We start from the raw sequence: 24,037 nt of genomic DNA on the forward strand, positions 1-24,037 counted from the left end.
ATAAATTCTGTCATCTTGTTAAGACTGTCAAGACCACTGACCCTCCCTTCCCCTCTAACTGGGCAACTGGCATTTTGAAGCTCATTCTTTTAACCACAGCTGTCTGATTGCTTTGGTTGAGCACATAATCCAAACGGCTTGTCTCAGCTAATTGTTTGTGCTCCTTCCTCCAGCAGACACGGGGCCGAGGACGAGAGTGTGAGCTTCACTTATGATGGAGAGAGGGCAAAAGGGTGCCAGGATCCTATAGTGCTCATTATATCTCCCACTGTCTCTTTGTTGTGTTTCATATTCACTCGCTCTCCGCCTGCGATGCAACAGCGCTCCCACTTGATCATCACGCTCGAGGGGGGTGTAAGAGCAAGGGGTCCCACTTTCACTGTTGTCACAACTCGCCTATGTTAATGTTTATAATGAGGAATGATCATAGAGGAAAGTCATGCAGCTAAATGATCAGATACATGCTGCACTGTGGCATTTTGTGCTCCATTTAACCATTTAACAACGATCATTTGGGACCATGAAACACAAGCACTGAGGAGTCTATGGCCTCCAACCTCAGTGCTTTGAGAAACTGTCTGCCATCTCTCTTTCTTTTCTGCTTTAGTGCCACAGCAGAAATCAACTGTTATCTCTGACTGTCCCAGCCCTGGCTTCTGAAGTACTGGAGGACGAAGCGAGACTGATTGTCAGAGGTCGAAAGGCTAGGTCAAAGACGGCTCATTCGTCAGACAAAATGCTATTTTTGTTTCCTGTGCGGTTGAAGAGTGAAGGTGGGGGGAAGCAGACCGCTCTCTCATTACCAGCGCTATCTCAGTAGTCCCTGCCAACCCCCCTATTACAGCACTTTTCTCTCTGGGGCTGATTCAGGCTCGACTCCTTGTTTTCCTCTCAACACCTACGTTTACAACTGTTCCCTACCAGTTATCTTATATATCGTTTGGGTGTGTGCATGTTTGTGTAGAGGCAGAATCACGGCAGGAGCTAAACTGTGTACAGGAGTCCTGCATGGGTCTCATTTTCAAGAAATGTTCCTGCCTCCTGCACATATGACCAATTAGTTCTGAACCCAAACCCACCTGCAGACAAAAGATCTGAAGCCTGACCCAAAACCGCAAACCCTACAATGACCATGTGCTGTTCAAATAATTTGATTAGGCAGCATGTTAAAAGTGATAAAAAAAAAACAGAGGCTAGACAGGAAATACACTCTTGTATAGCATTTTGACTCACTATATTTGTGTTTTTTCGGGACTGTATCTCTTCGATGCCTGCTCACGATCTGGCCCCTGGTCGGTACCTTTTTTATAAAGCCCCGACCTCACCTGACCACTTGGGGGTACACAATCATAAACGTCAGGCAGAGGGAAGAGTCTCTGCAGATAAATAGTGTACACCACCACACACTTCTAAGAAATCATAAGTGATGATTGAGAGGGGTTACTTCTGTATGAGTCTATACGTTGCTTTTTAGGAAAATTCTGCATAGTACACCTTTAAGGCACCTGAGTGAAGCGGCTCTCAAATTCCAGTTGGCGCAGAAGACAGAGCTGAACTGGAACATGCAGGGCATTAATGCTGAAAAACTACCACAAATGCGCAATATGTGTGATGTGCATGTATGAAAATTTGTGTTTCGGCCATATTTTTTGCAGCTGCACTAAAGAGAAATACTGCATAACTGTTTTATGTCAAACCAACTGACACTGAAAACTGTTAAAAGAAATATCTATTGATGCATTTTGGCTTTCTAGATAGCCTATACAAATAAGTGTCCATCATATTATATCTCTCAGAAAAGGCCCAGCCAAGGCCAACATGAAGAGTGACTACAGTCATCACATCTACACAAAAGGACTCTGACTATCTTTCACTGGATCAAACTGTGTGTGCTCCACACAGAATAATGTACAGTCAGAAGAAGGCGGACGACGAAAGAATTCAGGTTTTCTGGGCATCAAAAAGGAAAACATAGCGTACAAACCTTGAGGAGACTGTATTGAGTTCACAAGTATGAATAAAATCTACCGTAGTTTTTATGTAAGATCAGTAGTGCACTGCATGCTTTTCTGAAAGTCTATTGGAATATGTGCATTGGCTCCTCTACTCAACACTGATACATAATTAAACTGGGAACAGAAAATCATCGCTAACTGCTGTTGTAGTGTCTGAAAATCTTTGGCATCATTTAGGCATGCTGTAAATTTAGAGCTAATCAGAAGCTGCGGAGAAGCCTGTCAGGAGTTAATGAAACTGTCCAATGTGACCCACCCTGTATTTTTTAGGGACTTCTCTAGTCTAAACACAGCTGTCATTCTCTAACATGAGAGGTAAGAGGGGACAAACAAGCTCCCCATTACTGCTCTGCCTCACGTTCCACTATGGGAGTCCATAAACCACTGTCTCAATTGCCTTTTCAGAGAGTCACACTGATAATTACTCCACTGGAGGTAAGGAGATTTAGCCTCTATGAGATCTGGTAATTACAAAGGTGGTCAAAGGAAGGTCATTTTTACTCTGCGGATTAGATCGGAGCACTCGCACACTGATGAAGTGGATAACATTACTGTTTCTGAACTCATTTCTTTAGCTCACTATTAACTTTTATCACTGCTGGTCACTTTGATAACTGATTACAGGGGACCTATTATGCTTTTCCTTTTTCGTCATATATATGTATCATGTTACAATGTTGAATGTTCACATTTAATGTGGCCAAAGTAAGTAAGTGTATTTAAAAGTATTCCCTGTGAGCAAAAACCTCACACTTCAGACTGTTCTGAATACTCTGAACCATCTTTTTTCTACTTTTGAGACAAGCTGACATCAGCTCGTGACAGACTTCTTTACATGGTCATTTGCTCCAGGCACCCTACTAAGTATTTATATTACATACACTGTTGCTAAATGTAGCTATATGCTAACACATCAAGGAAATATGTAAACTTGGTTGATGATGTTGTTCATTTCTCCCTGATTCAGATCATATTCCTGCTGGAACATGTCCGGTTGTGTTTCAAAGCTTTAACTGGTGTATTTTTTTACGGTAGAAATTCTCACTATACTCTATCACAATCATTCCCCTGGCTGCAATAATGATGCAGAGACACCAACATACGGAAGACGGAAACTCTGACCAATCAAAGCAAAATGGTCTTTGTCAGGCTGAGGGTGAATACAGGTGTTCCAGCACAGACAGTATGAGGAAAAAGTGTTTTCTGAACATTAAAACATGTAAACATGTTTCTGTAGATACCCATAATACATGTATAAAACCTGAAATTGAGCATACTAGGTCACCTTTAATAATCAATCCATCAATTATGTTTTCGTTTTTCACAATAACTGTTGAGCCTATAAACTTTTTCAAGTAACTAGACTCAAAAATGACTCAAAAGTATTATTAGCATAATGTACTTAAAGTATTTAAAGTAGAAGTATCATGATTCAAAAAATGGAAACTACATAGTGTCTGGAGGTAGCTAATGAGCAAGTCATCTCACTTTCTTCTCATCTCTGTTGAGTTACACGTGTGCAGTACTGATCAGGCAGGATATATGGAGCAGTATATCAACACCACCAATCATACCTCTCACAAATAACGTATTCTCATATGACACAGTTCCAACCATGTTTAGTGGCTTTTCAAAACATCTAGGCTGCAGTTCAAGAGTCAATTTCCTAAACACCCTTCCTTGACCTCAATAGAAGACGTCATGAGGTGAGGTGTGTGTGTGTGTGTGAGAGGGGAGAGGAAGACACTGGTAGAGAGAGCCAGAGTGCATTAGTTCCTTGACTGTTAACATATGTACAAAATAGAAATTAAAAACAAGTACGAAACAAAATTGTTTCTTTACACAACCTGTAACAGAAATTTGTGTTAAATTCCTTTTACCAGCAACTCCATGCATTTTGTTATCATGTTAAAGGAATGGAAAATAAATTCCTGCCTTGGCGACGGCTGGAATAAACATGGAGAAAATGAAACGTTAAAGGAACTAGTGAACTACTGAATAAAAACATTACTCAGAGCCACAGCAGGCAATATCACTGTTTCAGTCCTGCTGCAGGGGGAAGTCAGCGACTACAAAAAAAAAAAAAAAAATATATAGGCAGTTAAGATTTGAGTGGAGTCGCGGAGCCACAGGATTTTAGAGAGTAAACCACATCGCTTGTAGGGATCCAGAGATAATGCTTTCACTTTGTGATGCAAGGCAATATCAAGCTGTGTTGTAGAATTCTCACTCTGGGGGAAGCATTTCAAAGAATCAAATCCTCTCCATGGAGATGTTACACATACAAGAAAATCCCTGTGTGCTCGATAATGTTGCCCTTTTGTGTGTTGCTTACGCGGGGTTATTGATTTCCAAAGTGTGGTCTAGGGACCTCTGGGGGACCTTGAGAGAGTTCCAGGGGGTCCCAAGCAAAGTAATGTCTGGTTTAATTTAATGATTTCCTTCCTGGGATAAAATATATAAAGAAGATTGTAGCTTTTTCTCCCCTTTAATACTGACCTGTGCTATCAAACTTTGAGCTAATGAGGCCGGAAGTAAACATATTCTTTCCAAATAAAGACTATATAAATTAAAGACATAGTTCAGATTTTTTTAAAAGTTGGGTTCTATGAGGTACTTATCTATAGTCAGTGTATTACCTACAGTAGATGTCAGTTGGCACGCTCCCAGTTTGGAGAAGCAGGCAGAAGTACTGCCACAGAAGCTAAGCAATGTACTTCTGTGGACAGGGGCAGCAACAAACTTATGATAGTCACTTACAAAAAAAAAAAATATATCAATATCTGTGTAAGTGTACATTATATTTAGAATATTTTCACCTTTACCTTGCTGTGAGACAGTGATTTCCAACATAGGACCAATGCTCTCTTTAAAGCCCCCTGACTCATTTGACAAAAGCATTTGCATTTTACCTCACAGAACACGTGGAGTTGCTCTACCACTGCCTTGATCGGTTAGTTTGTTTTATTGTGTGGATTTGTTGAATTCAAACTAACCCTTTCAAAAGCTAAAGTCACACAATAACACAAACAAACTGGTTAAGGCAACAGTAGACCAAGAACTCCCATGTTCTGCGAGGTAAAATTACTGTTTTTGTCAATAGAGTCTGGTGGATTTGAATGGCCTCAGTTCCCTGTTGAGAAAGGCTGTCTGATAGCAAGGTAAAGAGGTAAATATATTCTAAATATAGCGTACACTTAAACTCATATTGGTTTTTAGGTTGTTAAATATATTTTGCTGCTGTCCCCACCCACAGCAGCAGCTTAGCTTCCATGGCGGTACTCCTGCCTGCATCTCCAAACTGGGGGTGTGCCTACTGACATCTACTGTAGATAATACACTGACTGTGATTAAGTACCTCATACAACCCCACCTAAAAAAATGAACTATCCCTTTAATTTTACAAATGAGTTGAACTCTCTCTGCTAGTTAATCAGTAAAATTAGTTTGTTCACTGTCTGATATTAAAAAAAAGGCAGACTCTTGGCTCTCCATGGAACAAGGCTGCTGTACTGTTTTTTATTTAGGTCTTAAATTAAAAATCTCCTCCCATTAAGACAAAACATTCAATCACATGATGCCGTTTGGTAAATTTTCATTCTAGGAACGATTTATAATTAGAAACCTCATTATGTAGGGTGATGAATCTTGGTTTTTATGCATTTTCAATAAGTGTCAGTGTTTTATGAATGTTCAAGAAATCTCCCAAAGGGAAAGTGTTTAACTATATGGCTAAATATGACGCCTCAAAACAATTGCTTAAATCAAATTAATGAACACACAAACTAGATCTCCCCCTGTTTTTGGACAACGAGGAGTTTCACTCTTATTTCAAATACTATGTGGGCAGTATGCAATACTGTGGTGCCCAGCAAGGGGTCCCTCACTTTTGTCCTTCAGAGCCCAGAAGGTGCCGGACCCCCCCGCCCTTCCCTTCTTTGGAAAAAAAGAGCCCGTCCGCCTGGCAGGACCGACTGGGTTATTACAGCGTGTTCATGGTCCCATCATGTGTCGTCAGACCAAAGCGGAGGCCGCGAGTAAAAGCCTCATGCAAAATTTATGTTCATGCGGCTGTTTCAGTGGGTGGAAAAATCAATATTGCGGGCCTGATGCACGGAGATGACTGAGTGCTCTCTGACTGACAGTAAAAGCTGAGAGAGATTGAGGGGCTACATTTACTGCTCTAGAAATGGAGTGGAGTAGAGTTGCTCTAATAGTCTAGTTCACCTTAAATTTGAATTTCATTGTGGATTATTTTGGTAACAACTTGGATATTGAGGGCTTGAAGAAATTACGCCATTAGACAGAGAGAACAAATGAACAATGAGCAAGCTTGTTTTCAAATTGTCTAAAACACATCTTGCATTGTGGTTTCTGAGCAGCTACAGTATTGTATATTATGGGGTTATTACGCCTTCCCTTCCTTTCCAACTTACACAGATATAAAATGATTGTAGAATAATCAAAAGACAATGTGGGTATGAGGAGGACATCATAGGGATTTTGTTCTGTGCTGCTTCGCTTACTTATGCTTTTGATAGTGTGCCACATACCCACAGTGCATTTGGGGAGGAATGTGAGAAGAGAGCAAAAGAAAGTGAGAAAAAGAAATTCAGTGGGATGAAATAACCCCAAACAATGGGATTTGCTTTCCATTCTTCTGCCTCCATCTTCTGTCTTTAATTATTCCCTTTGGTTGTCTGAGGGAGCGTGTAAGCACTTTCACACAGCACAACATGCCCAGCAGCACAACACTGTCTGCCTTAGTGATGTGGAGACTTCTGAGTGACACTGAGCCTCTTGTGATTATTAATGCTGTTTAATACAACACAGGGCAGCCACTATGATTGAGGGAAAAAACAGATTTCAAAATGCATGCATTCAAAATGCAATGTGAATGGAATTATGTACAACACGAGCACTGCACTTGAGATACATTTCCCCCCTGCTACATAAACACCATGTGTACACCATGAAATGAAGGCTAATGTTCTGTAGATGCAACACTGAAAATGTGTATTTGATAACAAGTACCAACTGTGCTCTATTTTGTACACAGCGTTTAATGGAACCTCAGCTGATCCTGGTGGGATCCTTTGTGCCGGTTTAGTAGTTTCTTCCTGAATCGCATATGAGATATTTGAGAGCCCAGAACGATGTATGATGAATGAAGTAGCATGCTACTTATACGCTTATCGTGCTCACTGACTAGCAACAGGTTCAGCAAAGGGCAGCGGCAGTAAATGAAATTCCGCACCGGGACAATATATCATCAAAAGAAATGTATGCACCTGAAACTTACAAGCCTTCTTCAGATGCGGACAAGGTGCCTGACGGGGTTGGGGGAGGGGGTGAGGATGGGATAGTAGGGAAAAAAAAGGGGTGGGGGGGGAATAGGAGAATAGGGGAGGAGGGTTTTTTTTCTGGATGGGTGAGGAGCAAGCAAGGGGAAGCAGCAGATTTTGTTGAATCAGTTCTATTTTCATACTGGCTGATCTGTGTCTTTTAACCATTTCACTGCAGCTGGAAAATGAAAGTACCAGGGCTAATTTCACAGTGAGAGCTCACTGAACAAAACCCCCCACGGTCTGTGCAAAAAGGTGCTAAGTCTACTTTGTCATTGTGAATTACGGCAGTGTAATTCAGGAAACGGGGAACGAATGTATGAGAGAGAAAAATATGTTCAGAAATAAAGGCAAGAAAAGCCTTTTTCCTCTCTGGCCCGAGATGTACTTAGTGAGGTTTACTTATGATCTGTAAGTAACAGATATCTCTCTCCCCAAACATGCCGTCCTGTACTGATGCCACAGGATCCATCTGTGATGTGTCTGCAGTTAGTCCAGAAATAGCACCCACGGGAGTTAACACTCTCCTCAGGCCTCCTACGGGACCTCTTAAGCTGCACTGATACTGATAAAAGCCCCCACAAATCTGGCCCCCAGATACCTCAGCCATTAATTAAGGTAATTAGGCCCTGGTCAGCAATTAGTAACCACAGATAGCTTTTAGCAGTGGCTAAGACATCCCCACTGGTGAGGGGTTTGGTTGCATACCATCTGCTGACAAATGTCACCACGGACTCTTTGGTTTCACAGACGGGGAACTGGAGAGCCGTGTTTAAAAATGACCTCTGTGTGATCCAGACTGGCTCCCAGACTCCCACAGCCTCTGTGCTGCTGCTGCACGATCACTTTGTTTGTTCTTCTCACTTCTTTGGTTCTTTCCTCTTTCAAACACGCAAGAGCGAGGTCTATGAAAATCTATACATACTGTGCACGGCCAGAGTGGGAATAGGAAACATTCACTGCACAAGGTATTGATCAAAATTAGAACATCTGGGCTGAGTGTAAGTAGTATTGATTAGAGCGTAATGCTACATTGATTTGCTTGTATTATTAAGTCCATGATAGATCCATATTGATAATGTGTTACATTATAATGTTCTATTGAAAGTTCGGATGTATCAAAATTATGCTGTACATAATAGTCTTAAGCAGGTTTTCTCAGTCACTATATTTTTTATTGTAGTGTAAGTGCATTATTTATACCAGTACATTCCTCTAGACATAAAAATTGAATACCAACAACTCAATGTGAGGAAACAGCCATTAACTTCCTTTTAAATCTTTCTTTAAAGCACCTGTGATACACAAATTCACAGGAAAGCATTAACAAACGCAAAGACCTACTGAATAAATGTGAGAAACCTTCTCAAACAAATTTGGCATTTCTACTAATATGAAAATACAGCAGTGTGTGTATTTCATCCTGTGGCAGAGGTGTGTGATTTAAGGCGCTCCGAGTAGAAACACTGATAAAAACACGCTGAATACTCACATTCAACCTTAAAGAACAGATCATGCAATAACTCACATTACTGGGGAATGGGAAATAAAGGATGCAGCTGTGCTACTTTACACAATTCCACATTTGAAGCAATCGGTGATAACACCATTTTCATTCCGGTTCAGTCCCATAAAATTACCATTAACATTACAACTCATGCAGAACACAGATAAATGTAAAATGTCACCCAGTTCTGCCAGGCGGGAATTCCAGTTCCACAAGATTACCATCTCTGTCTGCTCTCTCCCACTGCACCTTGTCTAATATTTCATTTACAACATTTCATAAGTTCATTTTCCCCTCACTGACCATGTAAATCACAAATCAATTTTCATTTAAAATGCTTGACTACAGATTGTTGCTGAAAGCCTCTGAATTGCGCCTCAGCAATATGGCAGACCTTTAGCAAATCTTTCGGAAACAGTCTGGCCGGAAAAGAGGGGGAAAATAGTGAGATGTAATTTCTACAAAACAATTCGGGGCCAAGTGGTCAAGGCATTTACTGGAAGCACTTTACAAGTGTTGAAATATCATAAAAACAATACACTAATACGTATTGTAATTTGTATTAGATCCAGTTGTCCCCCCCCCCCAGTTACTGAAGCTTCACACGTGTGATCGACTGGTCTGCTCAACAGGAACAAAAGACTGATTATTAATATGATGAAAAGATGAACACTACTGATTGGGCATAATTGTTTGGGACATCTATTCAATATATGCAGCAATCTTAAATACCTAATATTAAGGATATCATCATGAAGAGGATTTTAGAAAGGTAATTGAGATTAAAAAAATATCCACATAACTTGTAATATTTTTCTATGGTAAACTGTTAATTTGGTTGAACGGTGACAACAGCATGCATGTTTCACATTTAAAAACTTAATTACACCAGGGAGAAGGTTATCTGTTATAGCTCAGGAGCTAAGGGAATAGAAAACAGCTGGATTAAAATGGAATAATTCCGCATGTTCCCAATTATTCATTTAATTGGAAGCTAATTTGAAAATTTGTCATGTTGGCGTTCTGATTCGAAAACCCATCCTCTCCTACAACACTTCTACTACAAAATGCATTTAAATAAATGCATTACACTCTGTGCATACACAGTGCAGACAGACACACTGTGTAATGTAGAGAGACTGTGTTTTAGATTGTGTATTTATGGCAGGAGGTTTGCAAAAAGCTTTCCTCAGTGTTTACCAGTGAGGGCAGATGTCAGGGTTTGCTGTGGAGGAGCAGACACAGCCACATCTGATTAACAATATTATTGTCCTCCTCCACACCGCCATAAAGACTCACCCCCCCCACCCTTCTTTTTCTTTTCTTTCTTTCTATTTCAGGCTCTGGCAGCATGCTGTCCTGTGGCATGGCTGAGCCGGAGTGACACCGCCACCATCCACAGAAACAAAACACGAGTCAAGAGCCAGAAGGTTAAGACAAACAGCACGGCTGCGTTTTACCTGACAGAAAACATAAAAATATCCAGGGATACATACTTTTAAAAATATCACTGCGTATTCAAACACGCTGTGCATCATTTGTAATGTTATTTTTGTGCAATTATGAATATATGTAACTTGAATTCGGAACAAATCATTAGCATGTCTGCAACAAGTGAAACACCAGGGGGTAAAATTTACTTACATCTCAGCTTCAAAAAAGACATCAGAGTATAAATCATGAGTCTCATGGGAGTGTCTGTGTGTTCATATGTGCAGGTACAGTAAATCTGCGCTTCAGCTTGAGTGTAAATTTGTGTGTTTGATTCCAACCCTCTCATCGCTCCTCTGTATGTTTTGATTGGTGATTTTTTTTCTTCTTTTTCCGTCGCCAAACTGTCACAAAGGCAGTAACCCCACACGTTTCCAAGCTGCTTATTGAAGACAAACAATAAACCACTGGCAGATATCAATGGCAGAGATGAGAACCCGGGTGCCATATCTGCTGGGACTGCCTGGCGAACCTGCCTCTGCCTGCGCTTCATCTCCAGCAGCACCTCTCACTCTCAATTATTTGGCTGCTGTCACAACAAATCAATCAAATTACCGCTCCAGGACTGTGTGCAGCTGCTCCTATTGCACCGCTAGTTGCATTAGCTTTGAAATGTATGAGGTCTACATTTTATCACTGTTATTTATTTAATGCAGCTCTCTCCCCTGCGAGTCATCTTACAACCACAGCAAAGTTAAATCATTAAAGGACGACGTGGAATACATACTGCTTGAGAACACTTCAAATTAAACAGCGATAAGGGAGAAGGGATGGGTTTGGCCTCTATTGTGTTAAGATGGCAGATGTTGATGTGAGGAAATGTGGACCGCTTGCACTGGGTCCTCTTAATGCACTGCTCTACCGGCTGAATGTGCACACGAACAATGGCTTATTTCTTTTCTTATCCCAAAATGATTCAACAAATACACACAGGAGAAAAAGCAGCCTGCAATGAGCAACTAGTGTGGCTGTAACAAGCCCAAAAAGGATGCTTGATTCTCTAGCTCCGATAATGTAATGGTTAAAGGGACACAGAGGCATTCCCACAGCAGACAGAGGTTAAGTCAGTGGCCCGGCCCGGTGATCTAACCTCTTAAAGGAGCAGCAGTCAGCTGAGGCAGAAGAGATGCAGTCTGACATGTCTTACTAGTGTGGAAACATTTGGCTCTTCCCCTAGAAGCCCACCCTTTGGTGGTGTAATGAGCAGAGTGATTTCCCTAATTTGTATCGCACCAACACCCGCAACCTGCGAACGACACCGCTGAGCGTTTTCATCAAAACGGCAGACATGCCTTTGATTGGCACTGACAACGGGTCTCATTACTGCAGGTGAGTGGGATGCCGACCTTTATCAGGAAGCTTGAGTGCTGTTTTGTGTTTCCTGCGGACGAGTACAGAGGAACAATGCTCTCACCTCACCATTAGAACTCAGCTCTCTGATGTGATGCGCTGCCTGGCTTTCTGCTGAGAGCAAATAAGATGGGATGTGCTTATTAATATGAAAGAGCTCCAGTAAACTAGCTTCTTGCATTACCTTTGAGTGAGTCTTAGAGAAGAGGAGTAGACAGATGAGACTTTGTTCTGCTTCCTCCCATTGGGCATTACATGTACAGTGCTTTGATACAACTAGTTTTACAAGTATGGTAATCATGCTTTGCTTGTTATAAAATCATGTGAAATGAAAACCTATTAAAAATGCATCAGAAAGTTAGCATCATATCTAACAACAAACAATTATGCAGATGTTTTGTCTGCATCAGTCTTGCACACTTACATTTGAAATTGTGAAAATCACATATGATTTTTTTTATTCATATGAGCTGTCATATTTACAGACCTCTAGCATGACCCAACCTAGTTTTTGCCTCTGTGAAGTCAGCTAGAATTTTGTGCACTCTGTCACAAAAGATAACTTTCTCCCTTGTTTAGTTTCATTGGGAATTTGTTTTTACTGCATGTTTGCAGGCATAAATCATTCTGACAAATAACCAGTTACACTGGTGCCTGTGTTTACCGAGTCTGCCACAAGATGCTGCTCAGTTTTATTTAAGCAACCGCTCCAAATTTATAGCACAACCCCATTACAGTGATAGTTATTCATCACAGTCGGAGAGAGCTGCCCTCCTAAGGCTCTCAGCAGTTCAGCCAGTTCCCCTCTGTCAACATTCACTCTCACAGAGCCAGCTTTGATTAGTATGATCAAAACGTGTGATCAAAGATGCTGTTGTTACTGTTTGTTCTAATTTTATCTTTCAATTTAAATTCCCTCATTAAAACAGAATATGAAAATGTACAAGATGCAATACAATCTGGACTGAAGAAAAAATTTTGATCTTATATAACTTATTAAATATTGCATTCTTTAAAAGACTATGACGATGAGACTACAAGCATGCTGGCTCTCATGTAAAGAATACAATCCTGTAGGTCCCACTGCCCATTTCCCAAGACAAACAGCCTCATTAGTTGGTCATTAGCCGCCTCATTACATTTAAATACAGCCATTGGCTGGGCTCCTCCTGGAGTCTCATTACTGTGCCTCACAGTTGTCTTGTGTCTGATCTGACGCTAATTAGCTAGCAGCGTGAGTGCTGTAAAGCACACTTGCTCCTGAGGTCGTGAAATGAGCTGAGTGCTCCCCGGCGACAGTGCGCCGCTGTATTATATGTGTGATTAATCAGGCCTGGAGACCCGGAGGGGTGGAGAGGGGAAGCGAGGGGGACGCGGGGGCAGAGGCCAGAGCTGCAGTTGTCTGACAGAGGTGCTGTGCCAGCAGGCCTCATTCAGCGGAGCTGTGATGAACTCAGACAGGGGAGAGTGGAGGAGCGTCGCGTGGCCAGAGGGGCCCGGACACAGTCAAGACATTTAGCTTCACTCGTGACTTGTGTCACTTTCTCTCCATGGAGGTCCCTTCAATGCATCCCCTTCAGATAAGAGGACGTGCGAACAGGCAGTCTGTCAGTCCACACGCTTAAAAAAAGATCTGCCACAGAGGCATTTCTCCACAACAGTTTTTTTTTGCTATCTCTCATGGATGGGGAATTTTATCAGGACACTGGATTCCAGACTGTCTATTGGTTTGTTTGTCAGTGGACAATAAGGATGACTGAGAGGTGTTTGTTTTGGCGTTCTGACACCCTGACAATGTGTTTGTCAATCAGTTCATCAGATCACTGAAGCCTCTGGGTTGTTCCTCACACACCAGGAGGAAGATCTGCTGAAGTGTGAGTCAGACGGGCCTGCTGGGCCCATTATCGTCCACCACTGATGGATACATTGAAGGGCTTGCTGGATAGATGCGGGTTTATTAAAAGCTCTGCCCACAGTGATGGCTGCTGTTATTTATGCATGTTTGTGTCCATTAGGCTTCTACCTCCACATTTCCTCACTCAGGGCATCTGTCCATCCATTTCCCCACATGAGGGGAGCCTTCCCTGCACTTTGTGCTGCACTGGCATTATTGTAATCTCCATCCTAAAAACACACTGCTTTACATGTAGCCTGGCATCTTTTTACATTAGTGCAGCTCTCTCATCCAAGATTTATGACTGATGGTTTCCCCATCCATCCCTCAATCTAATGGTATAAAAGAGACAATGTTTTAAACATTAAAATGAAAACCATTTACAACTATGATCAAAAGAGAACACTTGGGCATTAAAGTTTAAAAGGCAAGGATAAGTACAGCCATGTGGATGGACAGATGAGGTGGAAAAGAGATAAAAAAGTGAAGTACAGTGCACTCTTATGCACAGGAAAGAGGCATAAAGTGCTTTTGCGCTGCACTGCAAAACGTTGACCTGTAATTAATATGGTTGTTTCTCCAGGCAAGTTGAGGATAGCGGCTTTTTGGGATACAAACCCCTGAAGGATTCTTACCTGGTCAAAAGCTCTGTAAAGCATTTCTATTAAAGAAAAAACAAAAACTGTTTTTTGTCATACAAAGGACGTACAACAAACTCTTGTTGGGATTGATATTTGTTGCATTTATCACTAATAGTTCCTGGTGTCTCATGTTTTATGAATCTTTTTATCTTATAATACTGAAAAACCTTCATTATTGTACATGAGCATTAGACAGAACATGCATCAGCCTCCTGGAGTATCTGAATTATTTTCTCTCATCCCGGGACATCATGTTGACCCTGTTTTGTCATAGAAATTAGTTTTCACTGCCCTCTTTCTTACCTTGCAGGTTCTGGAGGGGGAGTGTCATGATGCCCCCTGCAGCAGCAGCAGCCACCAGGCTCTGGATGTTGGCAGTGGGCAGAGAGAGAACGAGACCCTGTTGCCCGCCCAGGTGTCCGCCTGCATTGAAGGGGATGAGGATGGGCTGGTTCATGCCTGGTGCTGCCCCGGACATCACGCCGCCTACTGCGTTGGCCAATTGCTGGGCCACCAAGAGAGACTGTGGCAGATACACATAACATGCATAATCAGTTTCATCGGTTATATAATCACAGATGGGAAGTTTTACTTTTTTAATGTGTTTTAGATGACAAAACATAATCAATAATGTTAGACAGAAAAAAAGTCTTAGCCTTTGTTCATAGTATAGAATCATGGACGCCAATTCTCCATCATGTGAACATGACTTTTCCTTTTTTTTTTTTTTTTACTATTTAAAATGAGTAAAATCTTATTTCATTGTAGAGCTACATAGAGTGTATTGTCTCACTCAGCACGTCCTTGCCCCGCTGTTTGTTTCTCGTTGTTTATCATTAGACTATGGCTACAGTGGTGAGAGTCTGCTCGCACACACAGGCGCACAGTGACAAGGCTAACTGTAAGCATCACATGCCTAACACTACCCAACTGTTATAAAATAAGTATTTCACTGCTGCAAAGATGGTCTTTTCATAAAACTGGGATGTTGATGCAGCAGAGAGACACAAATACTTTTGACATTGGTGCTACATGACCAGTAAAAACAGAGAAAAAGGACTGCGGCGTTCGCTGTTTTTCAAAAGATAGAAAACCTAGAACTACCAGAATGCACTGCACCACACTGGACCAATAAACACTCCTGCTGGTGGATGACGTCATGCACACTTGTTCATTTAACACAATGAAGGCTGACTGGCAACAAACAATCTCAAAGTTTGAGAGCTAGGGAGAGAGGCGAGTCTGCCCTTGATCTGCTTCTATACTGTTTGTGACTGTAATGGCAGTATGGGTGGCGGACAAAGCAAAAATGTGGAAGTACAACCTATAATTCAACAACAGCCTGGGAGAGCCAACACAGCTGAATGACACGGTTTACATCATTTACGGCATCCAGTGGAGTTTTGCTGAGGGGGAAGAGGGATATCTAGGCACTGGTTAGTTGGAGGGAAATTTACCACAGGTCATAATGACAGAGTTGAGATGTTGCGGTGTGAGTTTGTTGGGACCATTTAATGGCTCTGTGTTGGATGTTAGTTGCTGCTGCTGTGTTAGCTCATGCTAACTGGGCAGATGTTGAACTGACCGGGAGAGCGGCTTGAAGACGATCTTTCAGCACTGCATGTAACCTATGTAATGACAGCAATAAAAGTGTGCTGATTTTTCTAATGTTAACTTTAAATTTATGGGTTAATATGCTAATTGAAGCCTGGTTGATCAAATTGCACTTGTTTTCGGCTGTTGGTCAATTAACATTCCTATTCTCAGGTACTTTACTAGCCTGAGTGTCAGACTGAAGCTCCCAGAACCTTCGGTCTGACATCGCCTCCATTGAAGGCGATTTACAAGGGGGAGGGAATTTGATTTTTCCCTAACCAATCAGTAGAGATAAATGACTCACCCAGAATCTGACGTCATTAGTAGCCATGCCTTGGGGGTGCCGAAAACAAGCGAGCATTGCCCGTTTAAAATGTCTCCGTCGTCGTGCACGCCCAGCTGCATCGCCGTTAAATCCAGTTTAGCAGCTTCCTTAATTTGGTCCTCCATTAATGCGAGTAGTGGCGAAATACCTCGATAGCATCGTTAATGTGGTCTGTAGGATCTGTAGTGGTCGCCATTGTTGCTATCCTTATCAGTTACCCACCGGTGTACAGCAGCTTGACATCAGCGTGGCGCTGATTGGCTAATTGCTAGACCCGCCTCCACCCCCGGCGTTCATTGGTCTGTCCATCGTTTGGACGAGGTAAATCGCAAATTCATTGCAGTATGCCAGACCAGAAATGAAAGCCTACTCAGTTGAGTGGGCGGGGTCTATGGTCTGGAACCAGGCTAGTACTTTACTGTACTCTACAATAATTTAATGTGAGTACACTAATATGGAAATTGCTTAAAATGCCCATCCCAAGTTATAATCCTCTTTTCCTGTGTAATTGTTCGCAAATATCTTGGCACATACTACAAAAATCTAATTTTTAATATTTTTATAACAAAATGCCTCTCTTTTCTCTTTCTCTAAAAGATAAAATTACTTTTGATGCATTGATACTTTCAATCTCATCTTGAACTTGGGCGCTGTTACATAAATTTAACTAATCAAATAACAGTTGGGGCAACTAGCAACATACTTGACTATCAGCTAGTCTGGGTAGCTAGCAGAGAAATATGATAGGAGGTGTGTGTTTGCTGGTAATCCCATGAAAACAAAGAATGTGTTTGAGGTCTAATTTGTTTGTACTGCATTGCCGTTTTCTCTAAACAATGCCCATCTTGTAGTGATCAAATCACTTGTTAGGGCTTTGATTTAAGTCCCCTAATTTTTAGGTAAAATAGTGGAATTCAGTAATCTTTTTTTATTTATTTTTTTTTATTTTTTTTGAAGGCACAATTAATACCATTAATGATAAATATCCCATTACCAAACCAAACTCTAATGTAATGCTGACAATATGGTTGAAATCATTACCGCAATAAAAATCAATCACAGAATAAACACACAAATAAATGAAAAATCATTTGAAATAATCAAACAGTTGTGTATTACATTAGACTAAACTCTTCATATGTGTACAATGATTGCTTACATAGATAATTTTGTTGGTTTTAAGTTACAGTTTTAATCAAAATCAATAATTTCCTATTTTTGTAACAATAACATAAGATTCATCTGTAGCTAATAAATAATAACACTGAATTATAACGACACTTCTTGTGTGCAGTGCAGAATACCTGTTTCAAAGAAGATAAACACAGTGTCTACTATACATTATTTTATATCCTGTGATGCTTAATTAAGAAAAGCAGGAAAGCAGATGTCACCAGAGTAACTGTATGACTAATCAGTGTGTATTGATGAATGCAGTTATTTTGCAGATGAATTCTTTGCTTTGCTGTGTCACAGACTAACAGTCAAAACACACTGACGTTGGTACTGACAGAGATCAAATCCAATCTTTGTGAAAGGGCTGAGAATTTTTCTTTCACAGAGATGCAGAGTGATTTATGTTTCATCCCACTGAACAAATCCCTGGTACCACGGAAATGTGCCTGAAATACACAGTGCTTTTCGAAAAAAAATAAATAAATAAATAGCAGCAGTACTTTACTCTTTTGATGAGGGATATAACACATCACTCTCAACTCTTCATGTATCCATTCATTCACATTAGTTCAAGTGGATTCGGTGCAGTCATACCCATAGAGGAAAAGATATGTTATCAGAAGTATCGCTCTGAGATATTTTGCACAGTAGAAGATCTCTTCAAATGTATTTTCCGAGGAAGTGGGTTCGGAAATACACCAACACATTTTTCATCGAGAGCTTTGAGCCCGAAGTGGGAATGTTTGTACCGTGGCTGAAATCTCCATGAATACACAGGGAATGACATCTTAAATTTCATTCATTCAGATAAAACCTTTTTCAAATTATGTCAGCGTTTGAGCACGTCAAACTGAATTTACACAGGAGGTTGGAGACAGGAGATACTGAGGATGCTGCAAAATCCAACAAAATTACTGTTTAAGCATTGAATTGAATTGTTTGGAATAAAATAATAAGAGTACACTGTCAGCTTGTGTTGTGTCCACAGTAAAGCAGCCTTTCGACGTTGCTAGGTAAGCCTGGCTACACTGTGTTGACTCCTCCACTGTGACTTAAGTTCACAAGCCTTTAACTCCAATTGTCAGCTATCTGCTTCTGTTTTGCATGGTGTGTCTGCAGCTTGCACAGGATGCAGAGCGGGCTGACTGGTGCGAAGACCCCACCATACTCCCAAACCTGGTGCTCGTAGGTGACAGGCGTGTCACTGTGATAACCCTGCATGGTGCAGAACGCCTGCACCCACTCCGACATACATGCGATCACAGTTTAAGAGGTACGAGGTCATGTGGGTTTAAAGCCACAACACACAGAGAGATCTCAGGGCGAAATATTGGCACTGAGAGACAAAATGAATACCTGTTTGTGTTTCTAAGCTGTTAAAAGGATAAAAAAGCACAGATAGGTGATTGTTGCTGGCAGGAGTAATCAGACACACTATATAGGATTTCTCTTCCTCAACATTTGCTTTGATACACAACAGCAGCGCATAACAAATGACAATATCTGATGCTTCTGAGAGCATCCAAAATGACATTTGCCATTAAATTTAAAAAATGAATTAATAATTCGGGAGCTCAAAGAATCCTCAAAGGACAATAACAAAGGCAACCCGTTTGTTAGCTTCAAGTGACATATGTTTAATCTCGTGTTTTAAACTAAATTTAATCTCAAATCGAAGCGGCATATAATCAAAGACGCTCTTTGAACATTTCATCTCTGAGTCAAACAAAATGAGACTGCCAGGCTTGACAGCAAAGACAGCCTCACATAGAAGGGAATAACATTAAAAGACAATTCTGCAATTATCAGATGTAGCCCTGATTTATTTATCATTACAGGCAGCTTTGGAGAAACAGGCAGCTGTTATAGGCACATAGGCAGCTGCAGAGAGAAAGGAGAGGAGATTTGTTTAAAGCATCTAAGAGCTCTTGGTCTTTAGGTTGTTTGTTGTGCCAGTTCACGACTGATAATGATCTTCATCTGAGGTGAGAACACTGTATATGCACACATCAAAATCAGAGATAAGAAAAAATGTAGCATCTTAACTAAAATGCGAGAAGTCTCTGTCTGATTGTCTGTCTGTATGGCTGTCCTTTTCTACACAACTGTTCATCCAATCAACCTCACACTTGGTGGGTGTATTGCCAAGGACACACAGAAGTGCAGTGTTGAATGCAAGTTCTTGAGATCTGCCGGACATAATCATTAGTAGTGTGTTATGTAAACACTGTACGGTATTGAGAGGGCACCCCTATTAACTGTTAAATTCCAAATGGCATGCATGGTGCAGCTTGATATACGTTGCTCACTAAAGTACATTCAAACAGATGAAGAAAAAGAGACCAGTTCCCATAAGTAGCCAGGCTTTGACTTAATTAATGCCACAAAATGTTTGTGTGAGCTTTCGTACCCAAATATTTGCTAGGGAACACAACTGTGTCATGGGAAGTGTATCGCTCAGGACCCAAGGAAACACAGTGTGGAGTGTAAAGTTGTTTGGATGAGTCATTCTTGAGAAAGCTGCAAGTGGCAATGCTAGAGGATGAGCAATCGGTCCATTCCAAACAGGCACGTTCTGAATGAGTACTGCACTAGTTAACATAATTAGCTCAACTCTGCGGCCACTCAACAAGCTTTTACTACTAGAATCCCCAGCATCACTCATCTAGATTTAAAAGCAGTTCACCTTCTGCCTTTTCACCTGATACTCTCTCCATTTGCCCGAGGCCAGAATCCTTTGAATCCGCCCATTCCACCAAGTCAACTGATCCGTCTGGCATCATGACATAAAAGAGAGGTTTTTCAGTCAAAATAAATACCGATCCAATGAGTGCTGCTGCTAACAATTAGTCCATCAGTAATAAAAACAATGGACTGCACTAGGGCTGTGAACTTCTGGTCAGTCAGTCAGTCAACTGTATGGTCGTTAAGCTCTTGTCCGACCAAATTCTCATTGGTCAGACAATCGCTGGGGTTAATTTAATAAGGGCATGTGTCCACCAAAGCCTTTACATAGCTGAAAAACATCATCTGTTGTATACCACTTGTATTTGTTCTCTGTGACAGCTGTTCTACGCTGTGTTTGTCCCACCCCTTCTTCACTGTAATTGGACAGCTGGTGACAGTGACGAGCGCAGCAACTATGATTTTTGATCTAAAAATGTATAAATAACCACAGAAGACATTTATTGTCAGATTTAGTGGTGGAATGGCTTACTTTAGCTTTCTGGGCTAAAAATGATAAGTCTCTCTCTCGCATGTAGCATTACAGAGATATTTAACGTGATAACAATAAGTTGTATATGACATCTTCATCTCCAGAGTTACCCTTCATAGTGTCCAGTATGTCAGATTTTTGTCATCAGCCCTGTTCAGCGTTTAGTGGTGGGACAGACTGGCGCAAGCAACTCATGTGAAAAAGTGTTAAATGTGTGCAGATTATTTTCAGACATTATTATACTGGAAATCACATTTAAATTCCACTAAGGGCTTTCCACTTGCCTTAGAAGAGAGTTAACTTGCCCTGGTCAAGTGTTAATGTCAAACACAACACTACCAGGGAGTGCGGCAATTTAGTTAATCAAGAGATAACCCATGCAGATTTATTTCACCCATTGGTTGATCACAGCCCTAGAGTGCACTACAGACAAGACAGATGCTGCTGTCTAGGCTGTTCTAAATCTACATGCCTTTATAATGACACCAAACATCGTAGTTTGTTTAACTTTGCTCCCCTCCACTCCGAAAAGTTTTCAGTAAGCGCTGCCAGATTCATTTAACCATTTCACAGACATTCAAACATTTCCAGCTGACTACTTTCTCACTGTTTCAAGTTACGTCAACATCAATTTTTTTAGATATTGCTCGTTTTTAAACAGATAAATATAAAATAGATATGGGACGTATAGATCTTATGTTATCAGACAAACAAGCTGAGTAAACATTAGCGGCAGCTGAACTCGTAGTCCCCGTTGGACGTCCTGTGTCAGCGAAAGAGCATTGGTGAGATGTTGATTATTAACGTAAAACTGCTTTATTTAATGTTTAACAAGATCTCTGCCCCCCCCTCCCCAAACCCCCCCCCCCCCCCCCGTTCCTCAGCTGGCAACTATTTTTACGTAGCTGGATGCTGTACGCATTTTTACGAAACACTGGTAAAACCTTGACGAAATCAATATGCTGGCATGGCTACGCATCAGTGTGGACTTGAAATGACGTTAGATTCAGGTGGATACATTGGTCTGTGCCGATTGGTTAGGAAAAATCAAATCACCCTCTCCCACGGAGATCGGTTAAAGTGGAGGCAATGTCAGACTGAAGATGGAAACGGAGTGTAACGAGTTGACAATTCTGTCTGATATCAGGCAACCTCTCCATACAGTAGGTGCGGTTGGAAAGCTGTTGTACAGTGCTTGGCAGGCCTGACAGCTGAGTGTGGAGAAGTGGTCTCCTAGGGGCCACACAGATGCACAGATTGGGTGTGTGTTGGGCTCTGGATGGGGAAGCAGCCCCACTCAGGACTGGATGTGGTACCCAGCCTCTCTGCCCATCAGGGGAGAATAGGCCCTTCTATCTGCTTGGCAGCTCTGGCACTGAGAAATTGCCCGTAATCACCCAGATAGCAGACTTTTGTCATCCTAACTGCGAGTGGGAAACAGAAGGAAGGTGGATTCATGTTGGGTAAACTACCATCGGATAATGGTTGTTCGAACAATATCCGGCTCTGGAGCGAGAATCTATCAAAACATATTGATCCTGGAACAAGAGAATTGGGTATGGCATGCGGAGCGCCTTTGTTTCTGAAAAGTGTTAGCTTCACAGAGACTGTACTGACAGCATTAATATATTAGATGGTGACTGTTGAGAGCCGCCTGCTGAGGCTCAGACTGTAACTGCTGCCTGCTCGAGATGCTTTCCTTTTGTGTTTATTTCTTATCTATTACAAAAACAGTGGCTCTGACCAGCCAGGGTGTCTGTAATCAGAAAAGTGCTTTTAATTAGCTCATTCTTCATCTCCACTTACAGCAGATTGACTCTTTCACTGGGGATTTCTCACCCTACAAACCTGCCCAACAAAACTGAATCACTTTCCTCCTCTCATGTTTCCTCTTGTGTTTATCCTGATGAGGATTGACTGTCATTGAGTAACACTGAGTGCAGGGAGAATGGCCTTATTAAAGAGGGTGGAGGAAACCTGACGCTGTGTGCATGCGTGCGTGTGTGTGTGCGTGTGTGTGTATGTGTGTGTGTGTGTGTGTGTGTGCGTGTGCGTGTGTGTGTGTTGAGCGGTGACATTGAGCAACACTAATGAGATAGATGTTCATTAAACATCCCAGAGCCACCAGGCCAATAAATCCAATCAGATAGGACAATGCCTGATTGAGCTATTAACAGGGCTGCAGGCTTGGGCTCTTTGCTCCCCTGCTTGTTTTGACAAGGCCTGTATCGTGAGCTCATTAGTGCTGCAGCTTGATTACATTTGATGTGTGGTCACAAAATACTTTTCACATTTTAGCTGAAAATGATTCACACTGCAGCATTTAGTGAGGGTGTTTTAAGTTTTAGTTCCATTCACCACATGTTCTGAAAGAACACTGAAACTGTCATGCAAACACCTTATTCTTACTCTCATTATGGCTGTGATCAGAGTATATGTAGCTTAATTAACAGAGCTGAGTTTAGGTCCTTGCAGACTAAGTCTGTATTTTTTGTACGCGCTTTTATTCAAACTTTCATCTGATAAAAATAGTTATGCACAGAAACCTTACACACTGAGTACGATGCGTTTTACTGCTCTATTCGTTGCAAAAATTTATGAGAGAAAAATTGAGTTTTCAAGTAGTAACGATGACTGCCATCCAATCCTGAGGAGGCGTCCAGAGCAATGAGAATTTACCTGCCTTTAAAAGAGCTGCCAAATTATCCCAATCGCTTCCTGGTCTGTTTCAGGATGTCAGTGGTTCACCTTGCTACGCTGCTAGCAATGTTGGAATCACAAATTCAAAAGACGTTCACCAATTTCCACAATCCCACTGATCCTGAAGACCTGAACCTGAGGTCCTCTGTGAGGTCTTTAAATTCATGACAACTATATACTATATTAACAATTTGTTCTGTTCACCATTTTTAAATGTCTTCATCGTTTCCTACGGTTGTATCTCGCTTGATCTACGCTATACTGCCCATACGATCTCCGTTGGTATTGCTCCATTTCGTCTGTATCTGTGAAGCTTTTAGAAAACGTGCAAAAATAGAGAGTACAGACAGAAGGCTCCAGCCATGTCCTTATACATATCTAACGGCAGGACATAAACATGATTGGCACAATGTGAGTTTGCATTTATATATTAAAAATGTTAAAAATAACAATAATAATAATAATAATAATAATTTCAGACGAAAAATACAGACTTGGTGTGCAAAGGCCTTTAATCGCCAATTTTTCAAATTGCTCTTAGTGTACTTAACTTAGTTTGGCTCCTTTGAATCACTCCACGTGTAGAGGCAGAAAAATATATGATGAAGGACCTCACACTAAGCACAACACGGAGACTGTGGACTATGTTGGAGCTGGGGTTTCAGTGATATACTGTGAAACTGTGGTATGAAAAATGACAATTAAACTGTGTACATTGCTTTTCTATGATACTGAAAACAAATAAAATGCAACCAGTTGGAGAATCTCACCTGCATGTGT

The 24,037-nt window shown here is 41.3% G+C and overlaps 1 protein-coding gene across 3 annotated transcripts in view; it reads right to left on the reverse strand.

Annotated features, from left to right (window-relative positions):
- pou6f2 (POU class 6 homeobox 2) overlaps positions 1-24,037 on the reverse strand; it is a 95,174-nt gene that overhangs the window by 43,979 nt on the left and 27,158 nt on the right. For all 3 annotated transcript variants that reach the window (XM_078162705.1, XM_078162706.1, XM_033638345.2), the window contains one exon: positions 14,547-14,766. In XM_078162705.1, the coding sequence (XP_078018831.1) occupies positions 14,547-14,766 (220 nt within the window). The remainder of the gene's footprint in view (positions 1-14,546; positions 14,767-24,037) is intronic.

This window comes from Epinephelus lanceolatus, chromosome 20 (assembly GCF_041903045.1).
Source record: "Epinephelus lanceolatus isolate andai-2023 chromosome 20, ASM4190304v1, whole genome shotgun sequence".
Lineage (NCBI taxonomy): Eukaryota > Metazoa > Chordata > Actinopteri > Perciformes > Serranidae > Epinephelus > Epinephelus lanceolatus.